The sequence below is a fragment of the Sorex araneus genome, chromosome 2 (assembly GCF_027595985.1).
Source record: "Sorex araneus isolate mSorAra2 chromosome 2, mSorAra2.pri, whole genome shotgun sequence".
Taxonomy (NCBI): Eukaryota; Metazoa; Chordata; class Mammalia; order Eulipotyphla; family Soricidae; genus Sorex; species Sorex araneus.
This window is the reverse complement of record NC_073303.1, coordinates 5813782-5838590: the sequence shown is the minus strand read 5'-3', so window position 1 is coordinate 5838590 and position 24809 is coordinate 5813782. Positions and strand designations below refer to the sequence as shown.

General features: G+C 40.2%; 2 protein-coding genes across 2 annotated transcripts; both read left to right on the top strand.

The window, feature by feature from the left end:
- The first annotated feature begins 7949 nt into the window (after positions 1 to 7949).
- Positions 7950 to 8879, top strand: LOC129402440 (olfactory receptor 2G3-like). Its single transcript, XM_055129020.1, has one exon. It carries the CDS (start codon positions 7950 to 7952, stop codon positions 8877 to 8879), a length of 930 nt encoding a protein of 309 aa, XP_054984995.1.
- Positions 8880 to 22975: 14096 nt separating this feature from the next.
- Positions 22976 to 23899, top strand: LOC101540535 (olfactory receptor 2G3-like). The gene has a single exon (XM_004622106.2). It carries the CDS (start codon positions 22976 to 22978, stop codon positions 23897 to 23899), a length of 924 nt encoding a protein of 307 aa, XP_004622163.2.
- Positions 23900 to 24809: the final 910 nt, after the last annotated feature.

The window sequence follows — 24809 nt, the reverse complement described above, 5'->3', positions numbered from 1 at the left end:
AATAAATTTCACTTTACTTTCACTTTGATTGCATACAATATTTCAACAAAACTCACTATTATTGTTTGGAGAGTCTCTCCCCTAAAGTCAGACCTGCTGAAAAGGAAGCATTAGATAATTTGTTTTCCATTGCTGAGGATGAAGAGGTATGAGGTCAAGTGACCACACTTATCGGCCTCTCCGTTTTCGGTTTCTGTATTTTAGTATTTTAGTAACTAAGTCCAGAGAGAAAACTGCCAGAAGTTGCATCGTTGCCAACTTGTACTTCTCAGTTAGGAATGAATATATTTTGTACTGTTTGTTGTAAAGAATTTCTGAACATGCTTACAAAAACGTGTTCATTTAGAAAACAGTGGGCTGGAGTGCTAGCAGAAGTGGCAGGGCGTTTGCCTTGCACTTGGTCCACCTGGGCTCAATTCCTCCGGCCCTCTCAAAGAGCCCGGAAAGGTACCAAAAATATCTCGCCTACACGGCAGAGCCCAGCAAACTCCCTGTGGCGTATTCAATATGCCAAAAACAGTAACAATAAGTCTTACAATGGAGACGTTACTGGTGTCCACTTGAGAAAATCGATGAGCAACAGGATGACAGTGACAGTGGTAGAAAACAGTGTGAAGATTGTTTGACTTTGTCAGGAGCCATTAAGACATTCTCTAGGATATCAGTAACATGTTGTTAAATTTGCGTGATGTGAGCTTCGGTATATACGTCTGAAAGTATGTGAAGCTCGGCTCAAGTGTGTGGAAAGCAGCCTGGAGTGTGGCAGTGTTTGGGTTGTATTTGTTGGCTGTTGGGCTGGGTCCCTGGGGGCAGGGGGGTGGACTCTCACCCGCCTTTCTCTGTGGTGCCCCATGTGAAAACAGCCTGGTGCGGAGTCTGTTGGCAGGGTTAGGGTGACCTCATTTTATGCTCCCTTTTGGGAGAAGCAGCCATGGGTTCTGGATGGTGGCCGATGAGGGGATTGTCTGGCGTGGGCAGGAGATGGCTTGTGGGTGTGACACTGGGTCGCCAGAGACTGGGGGGTATGAGAAGAGGATCTCTGCTCCCAGGTCCCATTGAGCCCAGTGTCCAAGTTTACAAAGTTTCGCAAAATCAAAATAGTAAATAAAAATGGGTTGCATTTCTCTATACATATAAAGAAGTGGAAGAGAGAAATAAGGAAAGAGATCCACTAAAAATAGTTCAAAATATCAAACAACTATGAATTAGTTAAATAGAGGCAAAAACGTATTGCAAATTGCAAGCCACAATTGAAAGAAATTAGAGGACACCAGGAAGTGAAAAATAATTGAAGTACATGGATTAGAAGTCTTGATTAAGTCAAAATGACCACCCTACACTAACATGTGACAGGGACAAATGGAGACGTTACTGGCGCCTGCTCGAGCAAATCAAAGATCAATGGGACGACAAGTGATACAAGTGACCACCTATGCCAAAATATACAGACTCACTGAAATTGTCATCAAATTCTAATGACATTCTTCAAGGACTTAGACAATAAGAGAGCATATCATGCCCGTGAGAAAGACATGTATCAAAACAAATGCAAACAACCTGTGTTGGCAAGGATGTGGTAAAAAAGAACCTCTCATACACTGTTGGTGGGAATATTGTTTATTTCAGCCCTTTTGGAAAACAATGAAGATTCTTAAAAAAAAGTTTAAATAGAACTCCCAATGATCCTGAGTATAATTCTTGGTATCTACCCCTAAGAAAAAATCATTCATTCAAGAAGATATATGATATGCATCACTATGTTTGCTGCAGTCACTATTTCAATAACCAGGTTATGGAATCACCCAAGCATCCAATAATGGATGTGTGGATAATGAAGTTGTGGTATATAATACTAAAGAGTTAAAAGGAAGGATGAAATCATGCAATTTGCTTCAACTCCTATGGAACTGGAGAATCTCCTGTTGAGTGAAATAAGTCAGAAGGATAAGAACAGAACATGTTATTACAATTTGTGGTCTATAGGATTCCATGTCAAGGGAATAGAAGGTAGAAAATATGGACAGACACTTGGTCTGATTTTACAAAACAAAAACTCTAGCGATGGAGATTTAAGAGGGTGGTGATGCAAGATGAGGCGGTCTGGAGGAAATATAAGGACAAAAGAAGGAGTGTTGAACATTCCTGGAGTGTAGAATAGTGCATGTATATATCTGAGCCACTACAACCAACACTACAGTTAAACTTAAGAATGTGCCTGTCAAGGAGATAGGGTGGGGGTTGTGAGGGAAACTGCGGTCATTGATGGAGGAATGTGGACACTGATGTTGGGACTGGTATTGGAACCCTGTATGCCTGAAACCCTCCTGTCAGCAACTTTTAAAATCACAGTGCCTAAATAAAAACAACAGAAGCATAAAAAACATTGGAAAGTAAAAAGAAAAAAAGACAAGGAAATATGGTAATAAACTTGATGATCAATAATACTGAACTTCAAATAAATTTGATGCATTCATTAGTAAACCATAGTTGAGGCACTGAAGTGGTAAAAATTTATAGAAATTTAAAAATACTCATGTTCATTAAAACCTTCTTATTTTTACACCAGCAATAGAACCCAGGACCTCACACATGAAAGTAAAATTCTGTTCTGATGAATCACATCTTCAGTTCTATGCTTACTAATGAACACACCTAATTACAAAAAAAATTGTCTTATGTATTTGATTATATAATTAAATTCTTTTCCCTTTTGAAAGTGGTATTGAGCTCCATCCAGTTCTTTGGATTTACTCCTGGCTATTGCTCAGGTATAACTCCTTGCAGTGCTCAGGGGACCATGTGCATGGCTGGAGATCTACTAGGGCAGATCCTGTGCAATCAAGCACCTTAATCCCTGTAGTAGCTCTCTGGCCTTGATTCCTTATTTCCCAGGCAATTCCTAATAGAAAATACATGGGTTTCCTATAACCATCCTTTTTTCCTTCATCTCCTACAAAGAACATACTAATATATACACTGGACAGTGTAATGAGGTGAGGGAATTTATCTCTGATATCATCTGTCGGAGACAGAGCAAAGTTCCCTTGAGAATTGCATTCTTTGAAGATTCACCTTTGGGAAAAACTTGCTCCAGACACTCTCGAGCTCCACGTTAATGAGCGACTTGGAGATACAGGTCCCCAAGTATTTTTCTCTAATGTACTTTTATCCTGGGATTATTGTCTAAGAAATATTTACTTTCACCCAGTGTGTAAGCACTGGCCAGAGATATTCACAGGGAGACATTCTTACTTGTGAAAATCATTCGAGCAGCCTTCTTTTCTGCATGGTTGTGAAAATAAAAGACTGAGGAGGGTGACCCGAGGAGTAAGTAAGGTTTCATTTCTCACATCTCTCTTCCTTTCTCTGTCCCTCTCTCTCCTCTCTCTCTCCTTCTCTCTCCTCTCCTTCTCTCTCTCTGTTTCTCTCTCTTTGGTTTTTGTCCTGACACTTCACATGCATTGCCAAATCAACTACTTGAAAAATTTACTTAGACTAACCTATAGATTCTGGTCCAGGAGTACATTCTGAGGTCTGACCTTGATGCGTCTTTACCAAACATAACCATTGCTCATATCACAAGAATAATCAGAGAATTGTCTGGGGAAAGAGCAGTTGAATGTCTGTCAAAGAAAAACCATCTTTTATCTAACCCATGTCTCCCCTTTCAAAAAGCTCAATATAGCTTTTGTTCATATTTCAGAGTTTAGAAAGATAAATTTTACAGTCAAGTTATGTGTTATGGGGTTGAACATATAACCATATATACATATACATATATAAACACATACACAAACACTAATTTATAGAGCAAGATACTCTAATTATTTTGACAAACACAAACACTAATTTTTGATTCTTCACTTTCTCAGATCTTCACTTCCTTTTAATTCACGTACACACAAGTATCAACCCATCTATCTTAGACTTGAACTGAGAAAGGGCAAATGCCTCCACTTCTCATCTCCAGTTTCTAGGTGGGAGAAGGCATAGCTAGTCTTCAACTTAGTCAGGTCAGAAAGCTAGGCAGGTATAAGGGTGTATAGAAGTGGAGAAGGTCTTCTTGGAAGAGCTCCTTATAAGTGCTTAAAAGATTTTAGAATGCTGTAATAGAAAAATATAAAAATAATTAGATTTTATTTTATTCGTAATCCTGATACAAAGAGTTCAGTCTTAAGCACTTCTCTCTATGTTATGTTCTTTGTGAAAATATAAAAATTTATTTCTATGATCTTTGCTATTTCTAATATTGTATTAAATTTAGTGATCTTTAAATTTTATGGCAAATTAGAGAATTAGTATTTCCTGAATTTATCTAGTTTGAGAAATGTGAATTCATATTTTGAAAGATATTACTTCCCAAAAATTCAATTTTCCCCCACTTTATTTAAACACGGTGATTTATAAAGTTGTTCATGATAGCTTTTAGCAGGATTCAGTATTCCAACCTCAATCCCTCCACCATTGCTTCCATTTTCTCAAGCACCCCGAAAGCCTGGCCCTATAGCAGGTCAACACTAATTTATTTTATATTCCTTTAGACAAATTCAAGTTTATGCTGGATTCTAATTTTCAAGTGTGAAAGTTATGTTATTTTCTAGAAATCATGAGACTAACGTGCTATCATTTGATCTGATACTTTTGGTTTTATTGTATTCTCTCCTTCTCTCTCTCTTTCTCTCTTGCTCTCTCTTTTATTTTTGGTCATCCTGGTGGTGCTTAGGGCTTACTCATAGCTCTGAGTTCAAGTTTTGTTCCTAGAAAGGTTTGGGGGACTATATGTGATAACTGTACTCTCTCTTCAACCTCATGAACTTATTGTTTTTTTTAAACAATTGAAATATAAATTTTAATGATGAAGCTAAGGCACGTAGATTTGGAACGATTAGTATTTGCTGTTAAGGAGCATTTGGAATATATGGTATATGGAATTTCTATAGTATAATTTTTAGTGTTCTGAGTAGAATTTATTACTAGTTAACAAATATATTTATTTTAAAATCCAAAAAATTAAAAAAAGCTTTATTAAAGCACCGTAATTTTTAAAGTAATTGCGTTTGGACACACAGCATTCTAGCACAGATCCCACCAACAGTGCCCTGGGGGTTGGTCCCAATCCTCACACTGACTCCTTGGCAGACACAGTGTAAAATTTGGGGTTTGGATCTGCTGTTTTCAGTTTTGTTGATTTTGTGGTTTGGATATACAGCTATATAAATTTAAACATTTAGCTTTTGAATAAAAAAATTTAGAGAATCCTTACATATTTTTGGAGGGAATGTTAAATGGTACAGCAATTCTGGAAAATAGTATGACTTAAAAATTAATTTATACATAATTGAGTATTAAACCAGTATTTCAAAAATCTATCTGCATAGACCAAATTCACTGAAATTATGCAAAAAAATAGGAAATGAGAACATCTGGGAAACGGGTGTGAACGGGCTAAAGAAAAGAAATCAGAATTATCTAAATGTCCTCCAAGTGATTAATTAAAATAATCTGTTTTATATACATATATCAATCATTTTAGTAATAAGTAGGAATTCCAACACTAGGTACAACCTGTACAAATCAGAGGAACATCATTATGCTACATGAGGTGAAGCAGCCAGAGAAAGACAAATACTATATGGTATCAGATATATGAGAAACCTAAAGTAAGGCAAGCCAATACCCTAAAAACAGGGAATAGAATAGGATGGTGGTATCCAATGTCTGGAGGGAAAGGAAGGGAGGATAATATCAGTAAAGGGTATGGCTGCTTACAAGAAAAAAATAAGTTCTGAAGAGTCAATGTTCAGCAGGCTGCCCTTAGTTAATAAAATGGTATTGTGCACTTGGAATGTACTTAATCAAAATCTTAAGCATATGCAACATACATCCACACACAAAAATGAACAATATTGAACATATAAGAGGCTAGATGTTAGTTATCTTGTTTGTAATTATTCTTCAATACGAGTGACCAGGAGTCGTCCTGGTGGAGACTTGCAATATAATAACTATATTTGTGAATATATTTGTGAATAATTCCTTAACACTTTAATTAAACAAAATTAGGACAGTAAATAAAAATCTAGAATTAAATTTACCGAATTTATCTTTTTAAATTATAAACACAATTGAATGAAATGACAATTCTAGCTTTTACAATTCCTAAAAGTAAATAATCGAATAAGATATGCCCGTAAGAGTGATAGTGCAGCTTCTAGGGTATTTGCCTTGTAGGCAGCCATCTGGGGTTTGATCCCTGGCATCCCAGATGGTCCCCTGGGCTCTGCCAGGATTCCTAAGTGAAGAACCAGGAGCAGTCTCTGAGCACCACTTGGTGTGATGCAAAGAGAAAAAAAAAGAAAAAAATCCACAGATGAGGATATTAAAAATAAGGAAATAGGCATAAAAGAATATTTTATACTTCACAAATTTTATTACCCAGAACAATGCAGACAAGTGGCAGAATTCCAGTGCTTCATCTACGCATGTGCATGGGTGAGTTTTACATTTTTTCTCCCCAGTATCTGCACTGGAGGTTGAGCTCAGCACCCCAGAAGCTTTCAAGCACATACTTTATTGCAAAGGCACATATGTGGATCTTTGAAGTTACTGTTTTTAATTTGACTATATTTTGGGATTTGGTTCACACCTGGTGGTGCTCAGGCTTGCTCCTGGCTCTGTGTTCAGAGATCACTTGTGGTGCCAGGAAACAATTGGGGTCAGATGCATGCAAGGTAAGTACCTAAATCCCTGTACATCTCTCTGGCCCAAACATTATTCATATTATTTAATATTTTTATTTTATAACATAGTTCACAATATTTGGTTGCTTTAGTATTCAAACACTCCAAAAAGTTTCCTTACGGGGAAGAGTGTGAAGATTGTTGTATTTCGCCCAGGGGCCATTAAGCCCTTCTGGAAGAGGTCACTAACGTGTTGGTAAAGGTTGAGACTTGTGGGCATATGTATATATAAATATATTTCATATATTTCATATATATTTCATATGTACATATATCTGTAAGGGCTAGAGCGATAGCACAGCAGGAAGGGAGTTTTCCTTGCACGTGGCCGACCAGGGTTTGATTCCTCTGTCTCTCGTGGAGAGCCCAGCAAGCTACCGAGAGTATTTCGCCCACAGGGCAGAGCCTGGAAAGCTCTCCCTGGTGTACTGGATATGCCAAAAACAGTAATAACAAGTCTCAAAATGGAGATGTTACTGGTGCCCACTCGAGGAAATAGATGAGCAAATGGGTGATAGTGACAGTTCACAGTGACAGCACTATATATTTGTAAAAGAAATATGCCTCTAAGATTGGTTGCCTCCTACTTTTACCCCATCAATGTGGTGCAGTGCTCTTGGAGTCCGGGTGGCGTGGGGTATGAAGTGTCCGGGAATAGGTTCACTCGTGAGTGAGGCAGGGCCTGTGTGGAGAGCGGCCAAGAGCTGGGAGCAGTTGAGTTCTGGAGGTTTTCAGCTTCCAGGGCTTGGCCCCTTGGGGCAGGAAGGGGTTACACACGTCCCCCTCCGGGTGCCCTGAGTGAAACAACCTGGCACGAGGTCCAGTGTGTCCATATGGCGAGTGTCATGTTCTGCTCCCTTCTGGGAGAGAAGGACATGGACTCTGGGTGGTGGCCCATACTGAGATTATCTGGCCCCAGTCAGAGGTGGCCAGAGATAGGGGATACCCAAACATTCTTTTAAATCCTTTAGTTTTTGTCTAAGTATATTTTTAATCAAAATACTTGTGCATTACTGTACGTCTGTATCTTCCTTTATTTCCTCTTCTATTAGCAAAATTACATAACTCAAACCTGAAGCTTTAATGATAATTATCAAGGAATAGGAAATGGATCTTATGTGTATTGAGACAAAAATAATAATAAAAAGAATGCTTTTTTTGGATAAAATTTCCTTTATTCATTTTTTCTTTTTTTATCCCAACAGACCAATGGAACAAAACAATGAAACAGATGGATATTTTATCTTGCTCGGATTCTCAGACCAGCCCCGAGTGGAGTTCATCCTTTTTGTGGTGGTTCTGGTCTCCTACCTTCTGACGATTGTTGGGAACTCAGTCATCATCCTGGTTTCCCGTCTGGATGCAAAACTCCAGACACCCATGTATTTCTTCCTCACCAACCTCTCCTTACTAGACCTGGGCTTCACGACCAGTGCTGTCCCTCAGTTACTGTGGAATTTAAAGGGACCATCCAAGACCATCACCTGGACTGGCTGCGTCATCCAACTCTACGTGTTCTTGGCCCTTGGTACCACGGAAGCTGTCCTCCTCACTATCATGGCATTTGATCGCTATGTAGCTGTGTGCAAACCTCTCAATTACACCACCATCATGCACCCCTCCTTCTGCAAGGCCCTAGCAGGCATGGCATGGGTGAGTGGAATAGGAAATAGTCTCATCCAAGGCACCATCACCCTTCGGCTTCCTCGATGTGGGCGTCACCATCTGGATCACTTCTTATGTGAAATGCCTGCCATGGTCCAGTTGTCATGTGTTGACATACATGCAATCGAGGTTCAGCTATTTGTGGGCACATTAGTTCTCCTCCTTATTCCTGTGTCACTGATACTGCTCTCCTATGGCCTCATTGTGCAAGCAGTGGTAAAACTGAAGTCAGTCCAAGCTGGGCGCAAGGCTCTTGGGACCTGTGGCTCTCATCTGATAGTGGTGTCCTTCTTCTTTGGGACCAGCTCGGTCATATACATCAAACCACAGAAGTACTATGGCTATGTCGACGGAAAGTTCCTTACACTCTTCTATGGAGTTTTTACTCCCACCCTCAACCCCCTCATATATACTCTCAGGAATAAAGATGTGAAGGGAGCTCTGAGGAGACTGTTGAGAATAGACAAAAAGTGACTTTCTATGCTGGAAAGTGACTTAAGACATATCATCAGAAAATTGCTCTTGCATATAGAATATACTATTTATTATTTTTCTGGTATGTAGATAGAGTACAAATGACAGGGTTTTGAAATGAACACTTATATTCACCTTGGAAGATTCTGAACTTTGTTTGTATGAATGCACGTTGTGTTTATGCACAAAAGAAAGAAACTATGAGATTAAAAAATTGAGTTTTTCTTTCCGGCCCCGCGCGAGATCAACCCTGGAGGCAACTGAACCACTTTGGACACGAGTGGTGCCCCCCAAATGCCTCCAGACTGTGTGCTCAGAGCCTTTGGCCCAGGTGCTGCCAGCGGGGTATGGTCTTTTCTCTCTCAACTCTTTCTTTTTGAATGCAGCGAGGCAATAGCCGGTTTTTAGACTATGCAGGAAGCCCCGGAAAACTGATGGGCGGGACTTCCGGATCCGCCCTGTGCCGGCCGACATTTAAGCACAGAGCCATGTGGGGACGCTCCTTTGCAGCCCCGCTCGAGATCGACCCTGGAGGCAACTGAACCACTTTGGACACGAGCGGCGCCCCCCAAATGCCTCCAAACTGTGTGCTCGGAGCTTCTGGCCCAGGCGCTGCAGCAAGTGATGCAATTACCAAAAGAATTTTCCCTGGACTTCATATAGAAATCCAAAACCGCGCGGCTGCTATCGCAGCTGTGAGACCTAATATCTCTTGAGTGTCAGCAACGTGTAAATGTTCCTTTTTGGCAGGGCTTACCATGGGGGGAAACTCCAAACAATAGTACTGAGTTTTTTGTTGAAGGGTAAAAGATTGTAGCGATAGAATTTTAGGCAGAATTTTCCCTGGACTTTATATAGAAACCCAAAACTGCGCGGCCGAGGCAGCCTAATGTCATCTAATCATCAGCAATATGAAATGGTTCCGTTGTAATGGGTTGGACTTTGGGGGGGGACCATAATAGGGTTAAAGTTTGTAGCGACGTGTAATTTCTGGCTGAACTTTCCCTGGACTTTATACAGAAATTCAAAGCCGCGAGGCTGCTGCCATGGCCGCGCAACCTATTGTCATTTAATCATCACCAATATAGAAATGGTTCCTTTTTAATGGGTCGTACTTCGGTGGGAAATCCTAACAAGAATAGTAAGTCTTTTGCTGAAATATTGAAGGCTACCAAAGTGGTAGCCATCTCTATAGACTGAACTAAGCCATATCCCCACGCCGGCTGAGAAGAAATATCCTTCTTTCTCGGGAAGAAACGCAGTGTGGCGTTAACCATAGTATGAGGTCCATTAAGCTGACATGGACCTGATGGTGTGGGAATGGGATACAAGGAAATAAATTATTATGTACTTGGAACAGCAGGATGCTGGTGGAATCTCGAGCCGGGGCTGATACCAGCGTATTACTTTTGGTTCCAGAAACTGCTTGCAGACATTCTACCAGACTATCAACTAAGCCAGAGCCCCACGCCGGCTGATGACGGGAAATAACCATCTTTTTTGGTTTGTTTTCCCTTTGTCAGGCAGCGTGGTGATTTCTAAACAGGCGTGAACTCAGTGGTGCGGGACGAGAGGGGAAAAAAAAAATAGAAAAGTTATGTAACAAACAGCGGGACTTAATATCTCTGCATTCTGAGCAATGGAGAGCCATCAAATGCTTCCTTGACAGTGGGACTGTCTTTTCTTTTTGGGGGGGAAACCCTAGCAACAATAGTGAGCTATGTGTTGAAACATGGAATGTAACCAAGATAAAGCGTAAAACGAAGTGAAACTTATCACTTACAAGGGCGGGGACTGGGGGGGCGGGAGGGGGCGGGAGGGGGCAGGAGGTATAATGGGGTGGTTGGTGATGGAATATGGGCACGGGTGAAGGGAAGGGTGTTTGAGTATTGTATAACTGACATAATCCTGAGAACTATGTAACCCTCCACATGGTGATTCAATAAAATTTACATTTTAAAAAAAATTGAGTTTTTAAATTCATTCTCAAGAAAAAATTCATTTACAAGAATATACAGTAAGTATAATTTATTGCTCTAAATCTGGGTGGAATAAAATAATGGGCTAGGAACAAAGAGGAAATAATAAAATTATTATTATTTTAAAATTAAGCGAACTTTTTGATGTGATCAGTTATACTTTGTATTAAGAAGCATGGATTATATCTTTCAATATTATGCAAATTCTATTTTGATATCAAAAAGAGAAAAAATATATTGTATATAGAAGCAGTGAATTTTTTACTTTCTGGTAATTGTAGTAAAAGGAATAGAGGGCCAAGTTTTGTTAAAGATTGTCCACTAAACATGTACAGTTTTTCCAGAACTTTCCTATGTTCAAGTTCACTTTGTTGTCACATGATAAACAGAAGACTCGGCTGATATTGGATAAATTGAATTATTCAAAATAAATTTTTTAATACAAACTTTTATATAAAATTTCTGTTTCCAATAACTTGCTAGCAACTAGTGAGGGCTGATTGTATTGTTTGTAACTGTGACTGAAAGGGATAGAGCAGGACACTAAGTGGAAGTAAAGAATTAAAATATGTATCCTTCAAACATTTGTGAAATTGGAGTTTATTTTATCATGAGAACAAAGTGTCACGGATAGCTAAAGTTAAATACAATATGAGAGAGTTGGTAAAACTAAGGATGGAAAATTCAGATATTTAATAGAGGCAAGAAAAGAAGGAAAATAGAATATCTTTGGAAAATTCTTGGAGAAATGTAAGAAAAATGTTTTTGCTGAGACTGCAGAACAGAAAGTCAAAGTGTAATCTTTGTAACTCCCAGGACTCATTTTTTTTTTTTAAGTGAAGGGTAGGGAGCAATAGCACAGCACGTAGGGTGTTTGCCTTGCACGAAGCTGACCTGGGTTTGATTTCTCCGACCCTCCAGCAGCTACTGAGAGTGTCCCACCCACACTTCAGAAACTGGAAAGCTACCCGTGGCGTATTTGATATGCCAAAAACAGTAACCAGTTTCACAATGGAGATGTTACTGGTGCCCACTCGAACAAATCAATGAACAATGGGAGGACAGTGCTACAGTGAAGTGTATCAGTGTACATCAGTTTCCCATGATAGATCTAAAGTTCATTTTTGCTTTCTTCTTCCTTCTCAATATCCCATAAAATCTGCCTTCTTCCCTTATCTCAATTCCTCCATTTCTTATCTTAGTTTCATCTTACAAGTGAATATTTGGTGGAAATGTGTCAGAAATTTAAATGCACACTTAAGATGTGTTTGAATTTCGTTAAGATCCTGGGGTTTGGGTCATACCCATTGCAGCTCCAGGGCTATTCCGGGAGCCTCCGTGGCAGTGCTGGAGCCGGGCGGAGGGAGGCAAACCATATTTGATGCTGGAGATCTAACTCTGGTTGGTCATATGCAAGGCAAGTGTTTGTCTTGCCTACTTGCTGGTAGGGAGTTTGCCTTGCACATGGCCGATCCGGGTTTGATTCCTCTGCCCCTCTTGGAGAGCCTGGCGAGCTACCAAGAGTATCTCGCCTTCAGGGCAGAGCCTGGCAAGCTACCCGTGGCATATTTGATGTGCCAGAAACAGTAACAAGTCTCACGATGGAGACGTTACTGGTGCTGAGGAAATCAATGAGCAACGAATGACACTGATACAGTGACTTTTCATAAGCTGTAAATTCACTAAATTCATTATATGCTTCTGACAATCTTTCCCTTTTTGCTATTTTCCTCCCTGATGAACTTTACCTCACTAGTCTTGTCCGTACCTGTCAGCAAATCTCTCTGCTGACGCAATTAGCCTCCTTCTCTCTCTCTGTACAGTCCTGCCCTTGCGAGCACCTGCTGAAGCATCCCAGGGCAGCTTGCCAAAATGTCCGGCACGAATGACCATTATTTCTCCCTCAGTCAGTGCTTCTCTGAATTCTTCTCAAGAGCTGAGTTTAGGACCCGTAGCCTACACCCGAACCTCTTTCTAACCCTGTGACAATATTCCTAAAATTCTTTTTCTGACCAGGGTCATGGATTTCCTCAAAGGCAGTGTCCATCCAGACTTTATCGTGGTGACCTTCTCCGACCAGCATCACTTGGAAAAAATCCTCTTTTTGTGTTAGAGCTGGTGTCCTACCTCACTCTGCTGGGGAACATGCTCATCATTCTGGTCTCTTCCATAGACCTCAAACTCCACTCCCCCCTATGTACTCTTCCTCACTCAGCTCTCCCTGGTTGGCATTTGCTTTACCACCAGCTTTGGCCCCCAGCTGCTGTGGAACCCGAGAGGTGGCAAGGTCATTGCTGTCCCTGGTTGCACTGTCCAGCTCCACGCGACCCTGGGTCGGGCACCACCTAGTGTGTCCTCTGGCCTATGATGGCTTTTGGTCGCTATGCGGCTCTGCAGGCATTTCTTGGATGTACGGCCCAGGGTGGGAAACGTGCTCATCCAGAATACCACCGGCCTCCTGATATCTCCCTGAGGACACCGGCACATCTATAATTTTTTTCTGCAAGGTGCCTTCGATGATTAAACTTGCGGGTATGGACACCCACTCCAACCGCTCCAGGTGTTCTTTCTTGCGTTAGTCTTGCTCTTTCTGCCCTTATCACGGATCCTGATTTCTTTAAGGAGTTATTCTCAAGGCAGTTGACAAAAATAGTTCCTACAACATATGCACAGTAAAATCCTCCTTGTAAGGTTGTGACCCCAACCCACAACCTCCTCATTTGCACCCTGAGGAATAAGGATGTGAAACGTGCTGTCGGAAGACTACTTTGCACTGCTGGAAGACTACTTTCCCTTGTCTGAAGAATACTTTGCAGAAGCCCTGATTGTAAGAAATGCAGCGGTGCACACGGAGTGACCCAATACTTAGATGACTCCACCACAGCAAAACCACCTAAGACATCTTGTGGGATCTTTGACTCAAACACAAACTCATGAGGAATGTATATACCTTTCAGGGCCTGCACAAATGTGACTTGCATGTCCTGCAAGGTTGCATGTTCTTTTTTTCCCCCTTCCCTCCACCAGGGTACATTTTCCACCACCAATGTCCACAGTATTCCTCCCCCTCATCATCCCACCCCTTCCCCTGACTCTATGGCAGACAATTTCCCCCATTCTCTCTCTCTCTCCTTTTGGGCATTATGGTTTGTAATACAGATACTGAGAGGCCATCAAGTTTGGTTGTTTGTCTACTTTCAGCACACATCTCCCATCCGGAGTGATCCTTCCTACTGTCACTGACTTAGTGATCCCTTCTCTATCCCTGCTGATTGTATGTTCTTGGCTTCAGAGCCATTAATCTGCTCTAGTCTCTTTCCCTGATTCTTTTTTTAAATCTTTTTTATTTTATAAATTACTTCGCAATATTTGATTACATTTAATATTCAAACACTAATCCCACCACCATTACACCTTCCCACCACCGAATCTGGGATGTTTCCATCCCAAGCCCCAATCCCAGTCCCAAAACACAAAGGCATGAATATATTTTGTACCGTTTGTTATGAAGAATTTCTGAACATGCTTAGAAAAGAGTGTTCATCTAGAAAACAGTGGGCTGGAGTGGTAGCAGAGTGGCAGGGCGTTTGCCTTGCACTTGGTCCACCCGGGTCTGATTCCTCCGCCCCTCTTGGAGAGCCCAGGAAGCTACCAAGAGTATCTCGCCCACACCTGGCAAGCTTCCTGTGGCATATTCAATATGCCAAAAACAGTAACAATAAGTCTTACAATGGAGACATTACTGGTGTCCGCTCGAGCAAATCGATGAGCAACAGGATGACAGTGACAGTGGTAGAAAACAGTGTGAAGATTGTTCTATTTTGGCAGGAGCCATTAAGACATTCTCTAGGATATCAGTAACACGTTGTTAAATTTGCGTGATGTGAGCTTCGGTATATATGTCTGAAAATATGTGAAGCTCGGCTCAAGTGTGTGGAAAGTGGCCTGGAGTGTGGCAGTGTTTGGGTTGTATTTGTTGGCTGTTGGGTAGGGTCCCTGGGGGCAGGGGGGTGGACTCTCACCCGATATCTCTGTGGTGCCCCATGTGAAAAAAAGCCTGGTGCGGAGTCTGTTGGCAGGGTTAGAGTGACCTCATTTTATGCTCCCTTTTGGGAGAAGCAGCCATGAGTTCTGGATGGTGGCCGATGAGGGGATTATCTGGCGTGGGCAGGAGGTGGCTTGTGGGTGTGACACTGGGTCGCCAGAGCCCGGAGGATTCAGTCAGAGGATCTCTGCTCCCAGGTCCCATTGAGCCCAGTGTCCAAGGTTACAAAGTTCTGCAAATTCAAAATAGTAAATAAAAATTAGTTGCATTTCTCTATACATAAAAAGAAGTGGAAGAGAGAAATAAGGAAAGAGATCAACTAAAAATAGTTCAAAATATCAAACAACTATGAATTAGTTAAATAGAGGCAAAAACGTATTGAAAGTTGCAAGCCACAATTGAAAGATATTAGAGGACACCAGGAAGTTGAAAAATATTTGAAGTACGTGGATTAGAAGACTTAAGTCAAAATGACCACCCTACATTAGCATGCGACAGGGACAAATGGAGACGTTACTGGCGCCTGCTCGAGCAAATCAAAGATCAATGGGATGACAAGTGATACAAGTGACCACCTATGACAAAATATACAGACTCACTGAAATTGTCATCAAATTCTAATGACATTCTTCAAGGATTTAGACAATAAGAGAGCATATCATGCCAGTGAGAAAGACATGTATCAAAAGGAACCCAAACAACCTGTGTTGGCAAGGATGTGGTAAAAGAGAACCTCTCATACACTGTGGGTGGGAATATTGTCTATTCCATCCCTTTTGGAAAACAATATGAAGATCCTTCAAAAAAAGTCTAAATAGAACTCCCAATGATTCTGAGTATAATTCTTGGTATCTACCCCTAAGAAAAAATCATTCATTCAAGAAGATATATGATATGCATCACTATGTTTGCTGCAGTCACTATTTCAATAACCAGGTTATGGAAGCACCCAAGCATCCAATAATGGATGTGTGTGGATAATGAAATTGTGGTATATAATACTAAAGAGTTAAAAGGAAGGATGAAATCATGCAATTTGCTTCAACTTGGATGGAACTGGAGAATCTCCTGTTGAGTGAAATAAGTCAGAAGAATAAGAACAGATACATGTTATTACAATCTGTGGTCTGTAGGCTTCCATGTCAAGGGAATAGAAGGTAGAAAATATGGACAGATATTTGGTCTGATTTTACAAAACAAAAACTCTAGCAAAGGAGATATAAGAGGGTGGTGATGCAAGATGAGGCGGTCTGGAGGAAATATAAGGACAAACGAAGGAGTGTTGAACATTCCTGGAGTGTAGAATAGTGCATGTATATATCTGAGCCACTACAACCAACACTACAGTTAAACTTAAGAATGTGCCTGTCAAGGAGATAGGGTGAGGGGGTGGGATGGAAATTGCAGTCATTGGTGGAGGAATGTGGACACTGATGTTGGGACTGGTATTGGAACCCTGTATGCCTGAAACCCTCCTGTCAGCAACTTTTAAAATCCCGGTGCCTAAATAAAAACAACAGAAGCATAAAAAACATTGGAAAGTAAAAATAAAAAAAGACAAGGAAATATGGTAATAAACTTGATGATCAATAATACTGAACTTCAAATAAATTTAATGCATTCATTAGTAAACCATAGTTGAGGCACTGAAGTGGTAAAAATTTATAGAAATTTAAAAATACTCATGCTCATTAAAACCTTCTTATTTTTACACCAGCAATCGAACCCAGGACCTCACACATGAAAGTAAAATTCTGTTCTGATGAATCACATCTTCAGTTCTATGCTTACTAATGAACACACCTAATTACAAAAAAAATTGTCTTATGTATTTGATTATATAATTAAATTCTTTTCCCTTTTGAAAGTGGTATTGTGCTCCATCCAGTTCTTTGGATTTACTCCCGGCTATGTGCTTAGGTATAACTCCTTGCAGTGCTCAGGGGACTGAGCATGGCTGGAGATCTACTAGGGCAGATCCTGTGCAATCAAGCACCTTAACCCCTGTACTAGCTCTCTGGCCTTGATTCCTTATTTCCCAGGCAATTGCTAATAGAAAAGATATGGCTTCCCTAGAACTATCCTTTTTTCCTTCATCTCCTACAAAGAATATACTAATATATACTCTGGACAGTGTAATGAGGTGAGGGAATTTATCTCTGATATCATCTGTCAGAGATAGAGCAAAGTTCCCTTGAGAATTGCATTCTTTGAAGATTCACCTTTGGGATCAACTTGCTCCAGACACTCTCGAGCTCCACGTTAATGAGCCACTTGGAGATACAGGTCCCCAAGTATTTTTCTCTAATGTACTTTTATCCTGGGATTATTGTCTAAGAAATATTTACTTTCACTCAGTGTGTAAGCACTGGCCAGAGATATTCACAGGGAGACATTCTTACTTGTGAAAATCATTCGAGCAGCCTTCTTTTCTGCATGGTTGTGAAAATAAAAGACTGAGGAGGGTGACCCGAGGAGTAAGTAAGGTTTCATTTCTCACATCTCTCTTCCTTTCTCTGTCCCTCTTTCTCCTCTCTCTCTCCTCTCCTTCTCTCTCTGTTTCTCTCTCTGTGGTTTTTTTCTCACATGCATTACCAACTCAACTACTTGAACATTTTACTTAGCCTCACCTATAGATTCTTGTCCAAGAGTACATTCTGAGGTCTGACCTTGATGCATCTTTACCAAACATAACCATTGCTCATATCACAAGAATAATCAGAGAATTGTCTGGGGAAAAAGCAGTTGAATGTCTGTCAAAAAAATCCCATCTTTTATCTAACTCATGTTTCCCCTTTTCAAATAGCTCAGTATAGCTTTTGTTCATATTTCAGAGTTTGGAAAGATAAATTTTACAGTCAAGTTATGTGCTATGGGGATGAGCATATAGCCATATATACATATACATATATAAACACATACACAAACACTAATTTTATAGAGCAAGATATACTCTAATTATTTTGACAAACACAAACACTAATTTTTGATTCTTCACTTTCTCAGATCTTCACTTCCTTTGAATCCACGTACACACAAGTATCAACCCATCTATCTTAGACTTGAACTGTGGAAGGGCAAATGCCTCCACTTCTCATCTCCAGTTTCTAGGTGGGAGAAGGTATAGCTAGTCTTCAACTTAGTCAGGTCAGAAAGCTAGTCAGGTATAAGGGTGTATAGAAGTGGAGAAGGTCTTCTTGGAAGAGCTCCTTATAAGTGCTTAAAAGATTTTATAATGCTGTAATAGAAAAATATAAAAATAATTAGATTTTATTTTATTCGTCATAGTGATACAAATAGTTCAGTCTTAAGCACTTCTCTCTATGTTATGTTCTTTGTGAAAATATGAAAATTTGTTTCTATGATCTTTGCTAAATCTAAAATTGTGTTAAATTTAGTGATCTTTAAATTTGATGGCAAATTAGAGGGTTAGTAATTCCTAAATTTATCTAGTTTGAGAAATATGAATTCATATTTTGAAAGATATTACTTCTAAGAAAATTCAATTCCCCCCTTACTTAAACACTGTGATTTATAAAGTTGTTCATGATAGCTTTTCTCAGTATTCAATATTCCAACCTCAATCCCTCCACCATTGCTTCAATTTTCTCAAGCGCCCCACAAGCCTGGCCCTATAGTAGGTCAACACTAATTTATTTTATATTCCTTTAGACAATTTCAAGTTTATGCTGGATTCTAATTTTCAAATGTTTGAAAGTTATGTTATTTTCTAGATATAATGAGACTAACGTGCTCATTTGATCTGATACTTTTGGTTTTATTGTATTCTCTCTCTCCCTCTTTCCCCATTTCTCTGTTGCTCTCTCTTTTGTTTTTGGTCATCCTGGTGGTGCTCTGGGCTTACTCATAGCTCTGAGTTCAGGTCTTGTACCTGGAGGGGTTTGGGGGACCAGATGTGATGCTTGGGTGGATTTGGGTCAGCTGTTTGCAAGGCAAACAACCTATACACTGTACACCTCTCCAGCCTTATTAACTAATTGTTTTTTTAAACAATTGAAATATAAATTTTAATGACAGAAGCTAAAGCACGTAGTTTTGAAAAAAATAGTATTTGCTGTTAAGTGGCATTTGGAATATATGGTACATGGGAATTTCTATAGTTTGATTTTTAGTGTTCTGAGTAGAAATTATTACTAGTCACTGTCACTGTCACTGTCATCCCGCTGCTTATCGATTTGTTCGAGCGGGCACCAGTAAAGTCTCTCGTTGAGAGACTTAGTGTTTCTGTTTTTGGCATATCCAATAAGCACAGGTCGTTTGCCAGGCTCTGCCGCGCGGGCTCGATACTCTCAGTAGCTTTCCGGGCTCTCCAACAGGGGTGGAGGAATCGAACACAGGTTGACTGCGTTTAAGGCGAATGCCCAACCGCTGTGCTATCGCTCCAGCCCTATTACTAATTACACAAATATGTTTATTTAAAATCCAAAAAATTAAAAATATCTTTATTAAAGCCCCATAATTTTAAAATTTTTTTAAATTTTTTAATTGAGTCACCGTGAGAACAGTTACAGGGCTTATGGATCGAGTCTCAGTCATACTATGCTCAAACACGCATCCCTTCACCAGTGCACATTCCACCACCAATAACCGCAGCATACCCAGCCCCCCTACAGCTCCCCCTCTGTCTTTGTGGCAGATGATTTTCACTTTACTATTTCCTTACTTTGATTACATTAAATTTTTGACAGGAAACTCACTATCATTTATTGGAGTTTTTCCCCCAACAGTCAGACCTGTTGGAATGGCATCATTAGATTGTATGTTTTCTATTGTTGGTAACAAAGAGCATATGATGTTGCATGGTCATGAAAGTGGCCACCGGGATTTGGAATTCTGGTATTAAGTCCAGAGGCATTTCTGCCAGCAGCCGCTGCATTCCGAGATTGGTTACTGTGTCGCTGGGATCATGGGTGTTCAGGAGCAGAGGAGCTGTACATGGGCAACTACTCAGGGTCTCATTTGGGCAGCAGGCATGGCCGGTTCTGCCTCCGCCATCGCAAGATTCCCCATGCATCCCTTCCCATCACTGCAAACTCCTACCTCTCTGTCCAGTTGGTTCTGAATGGTGGCAGTCGCCATGCTGTCCAGGGGGTAAAAGGCCAAGGGACAGAAACCCTTTCCCTCCCGGGGCTGCTTGCATGGGGCTGTAGCTTAGTTCAGAGTCCAGGAATATATCTGCCAGCAGCTGCTGCATTTCTGAGATTGGTTTCTGTGCCTCTGGGATAATGGATGCTCAGGGGTGGCGAAGCCATTCCTGAGCATATATTTTGTATATCAGGAAAGGTTTGGAGGTGTCCCAGTCCCGAATACCGGAGCCATGTTAGTAGAAGCTCAGTGTCTCCGGGGTTCCATCTGGAGAAGGCATGCTGGCTGTACCTTCTCCATCTGGCACCCCGGTGTTTTGGCCAGGTCTGGGTTCCAGGGCAGTCTCTGGCTAAAAGCCCCATAATTTTTTAAAGTAATTGCATTTGGACACACAGCATTCTAGCACAGATCCCACTAACACTGCCCTGGGGTTGGTCCCAATCCTCACACAGCTATTCTGGAAAATAATATGACTTAAAATCAATTTATACATATATAAGTATTAAAATAGTATTTAAAAAATCAATCTGCATAGACCAAGTTCACTGAAATTATGCACAATAGATAAGAAATGAGAACATGTGTGAAAGGGGTGAGAGGGGGATAAAGAAAAGAAATGAGAATTATCTAAATGTCCTCAAAGGGATTAATAAAGATAATCTGTTTTGTATACATATTTCAATCATTTTAGTAATAAGTAGGAATTCCAACATTAGCTATAACGTGTGCAAATCAGAGGAACATCATTATGCTACATGAGGTGAAGCAGCCAGAGAAAGACAAATACTATATGGCATCAGGTATATGAGGAGCCTAAAATTAGACAAAGTGGATACCCGAAGAACAGGGAATAGAATAGGATGGCGGTACCCAATGTCTGGAGGGAAAGGAAACGTGGATAATATCAGTAAAGGGCACAGCTGCTTACTAGAAAGAGAATTAGTTCTGAGGAGTTAATGTTCAGCAGGCTGCCATAGTTAATAAAGTGGTATTGTGCACTTGGAATGTATTTAAATCAACATCTTAAGCATATGCAACATACATCCAGACACAAAAGTGAACGATATTGAACATAGGAGAGGCTAGATGTTAATTATCTTGTTTGTGATCATTCTTCAATATGAGTGACTTCGAGTCATCCTGGTGGACACTTGCAATATAATAATTATATTTGTGAAATATTCCTTTATACTTTAACTATACAAAATTTAGGAGAGTGAATAAATATCTAGAATTATATTTACTTAATTTACTTTTTAGAATTATAAACACAACTGAATGAAATGACAATTCTAGCTTTCACAATTCCTAAAAGTAAATAATCAAATAAGATATGCCCATAGAGTGATAGTATCGCTTGTAGGGTATTTGCCTTGTAGGCAGCCATCTGAGGTTTGATCCCCAGCATCCCAGGTGGTCCCCTGAGCTCCGCTAGGATTCCTCAGTGCAGAACCAGGAGCAACCCCTGAGCACCACTGTGTTTGATGCAAAAATAAAAAAAAAGGGGGCACAGATGAAGAAATTTAAAAAGTAAGGAAATAGACATAAAAGAATATTTTATACTCCACAAATTTTATTACCAGAACAATGCAGACAGGTGGCAGAATGCCAGTGATTCATCTATGCATGTGCATGGGTGAGTTTTTACATTTTTTCTCCCCAATTTTTGCACTGGAGATTGAATCCAGGACCCCACAAGCTTTCAAACACATACATTATTGCTAAGGCACATATGTGAATCTTTGAACTTACTGTTTTTAATTTGATTATTTTTGGGGATTTGGTTCACACCTGGTGGAGCTCAGGCTTGCTCCTGGCTCTGTGTTCAGAGATCACTCTTGGGGTGTGGTGCCAGGAAACAACTGGGGTCAGATGCATGCAAGGTAAGTACCTTAATCCCTGTACATATCTCTGGCCAAAACATTATTAATATTATTTAATTTTTTTATTTTATAAAGTGGTTCACAATATTTGATTACATTTAATATTCAACCACCAACCCACAACCATTACACCTTTGCACTACGATATTTTGGATGTTTCCATCCCAAACCCTAACCCTTGCCCCAAAGCAGAACTGAAATAATATATTTTGTATTATATTTTATGAAAACCCACTGAAAATGCTCCAAAAAGTTTCCTAGAGGGAAGCGTGTGAAGATTGTTGTATTTCACCCAGGGGCCATTTAGCCCTTGTATAAGAGGTCACTAACATGTTTGTTGCTAAAGGTTGAGATTTGTGGGCATACACACACATATATAATATACATATATCTGTAAAATAAATATGCCTCTAAGATTGGTTGCCTCTTACTTTGTACCCTATCAATGTGGTTCAGTATTCTTTGAGTCTGGGTGGCCTGGGGTATGAAGTGTCCAGGAATAGGTCCACTCGTGAGTGAGGCTGGGCCTAATTGAGTGGAGAGCAGCTGAGAGCTGGGAGCATTGAGTTCTGGAGGTTTCCGGCTGCCAGGGCTTGACCCCTTAGGGCCGAAAGGGGTCTCACCCAACCCCATCCGGGGTGCCCCTTGTCAAACAGGCGGGCACGAGGTCCGGAGGCACGGTTATGGTGAGTTTCAGGATATGCTCCCTTCTGGGAGAGAAGGACAGGGACTCAGGGTGGTGGCCCATGATGAGATTATCTGGTGCCAGTCAGAGGTGGCTTACGAGCATCACTGCTGAGTTGCCCGAGATAGGGAGATACCAAAACATTGTTTTAAATCCTTTAGTTTTTGTCTAAGTGTCTTTTTAATCAAAATATTTGTGCATTACTGTATGTCTGTATCTTCCTTTACTTCCTCTTCTACTAGCAAAATTGCATAACTCAAACCTGAAGATTTAATGATAATTATCAAGAAATAGGAAGTGGATCTAATGTGTACTGAGGCAAAAATAATATAAAAAGAATACTTTTTTTTTGGATAGTGTTTTCTGTGTCCATTTTTCTTTTTTATCCCAACAGACCAATGGAACCAAACAATGAAACAGATGATGGATATTTTGTCTTGCTCGGATTCTCAGACCAGCCTCGAGTGGAGTTCATCCTTTTTGTGGTGGTTTTTGTCGCCTACCTTCTGACGATTGTTGGGAACTCAGTCATCATCCTGGTTTCCCGTCTGGATGCCAAACTCCAGACACCCATGTATTTCTTCCTCCAAAATCTCTCCTTTCTTGACCTGATGTTCACGACCACCGTTGCCCCTCAGTTACTGTGGAATTTGAAGGGACCATCCAAAACCATCACCTGGACTGGCTGCGTCATCCAACTCTATGTGTTTTTAACTATGGGTTCCACGGAAGCTGTCCTCCTCACTATCATGGCATTTGATCGCTATGTAGCTGTGTGCAAACCTCTCAATTACACCACCATCATGCACCCCTCCTTCTGCAAGGCCCTAGCATGGGTAAGTGGAATAGGAAATAGTCTCATCCAAGTATCCATCACGCTCCGACTTCCTCGATGTGGGCGTCGTCGTCTGGATCACTTCGTATGTGAAGTGCCTGCCATGGTCAAGTTGGCATGTATTGACACACATGCAAATGAGGTTCAGCTTTTTGTGGCCACATTAGTTCTCCTTCTTATTCCTGTGTCATTGATACTGGTCTCCTATGGACTTATTGTACAAGCAGTGGTAAAACTTAAGTCAGCCCAAGCTTGGCGCAAAGTTCTTGGGACCTGTGGTTCTCATCTGATAGTGGTGTCCTTCTTCTTTGGGACCAGCTCGGTCATATACATCAAACCACAGAAGTACTATGGCTATGTCGATGGAAAGTTCCTTACACTCTTCTATGGAGTTTTAACTCCCACCCTCAACCCCCTCATATATACTCTCAGGAATAAGGATGTGAAGGGGGCTCTGAGGAGACTGTTGAGAATAGACGAAAAGTGACTTTCTATGCTGGAAAGTGACTTAAGAGATATCATTTGACAATTGCTCTTGCCTATAGAATATACCCATTTATTATTTTTCTGTATGTATAAAATGGTTTTGAAAAAAGCACTTATATTCACCTTGGAAGTTCATGAAACTTGTTTGTTATGAATGTTTATGTTGTGTGCATGAACAAAAGTAAGAAATTGAGAGATTAAAAGAAGCGTTTTTAAGATAATTATCAAGAAAAAACTCATTTACTAGCATATACAGTAAGAATACTTTATTGCTTAACTCTAGGTAGAATAATATGATGCGATAGTAACAGAGGTGAAATGGTAAAATTATTATTATATTGAAATAAAGCAAAATAGTATCTTTGATGTTATCTGTTATAGTTTGTATTAAGAAACATGGGTTATATCTTTAAATACTATGAATATTCTATTTTAATGACAAAAAGTGATAAAATATATTGTACATAGAAGCAGTGAATATTTTACGTTCTGGTAGTTAAAGTGTTAAGGACTAGAGGGCCAAGTTCTGTTAAAGATTCTCAACTAAAAAAGTACAGAAGTTTTTCCAATAACTTTTCTATGATCAACTTCAATTTGTTGTCACATGATAAAAAAACCAGCTGATATTGGACAAATTGAATCATTCAAAATAAATTTTTTTAGTACAAACTTTTACATAAAATTTTTGTTTCCAAGAACTTGCTGGCAATTAGTGAGGGCTCATTGTATTGTTTGTAACTGTTTGTGACTGAACGGGAAAGAGCAGAACACTAAGTGGAAGAATTAAAATATGTATTCTTCAAACATTAGTGAAATGGTTGTTTATTGTATTATGAGAACAAAGAGTCACAGATAGCTAAAGTTAAGTAAAATGTGAGAGAGGAGGTACAACTAAGAGTGAAAAATTTAGA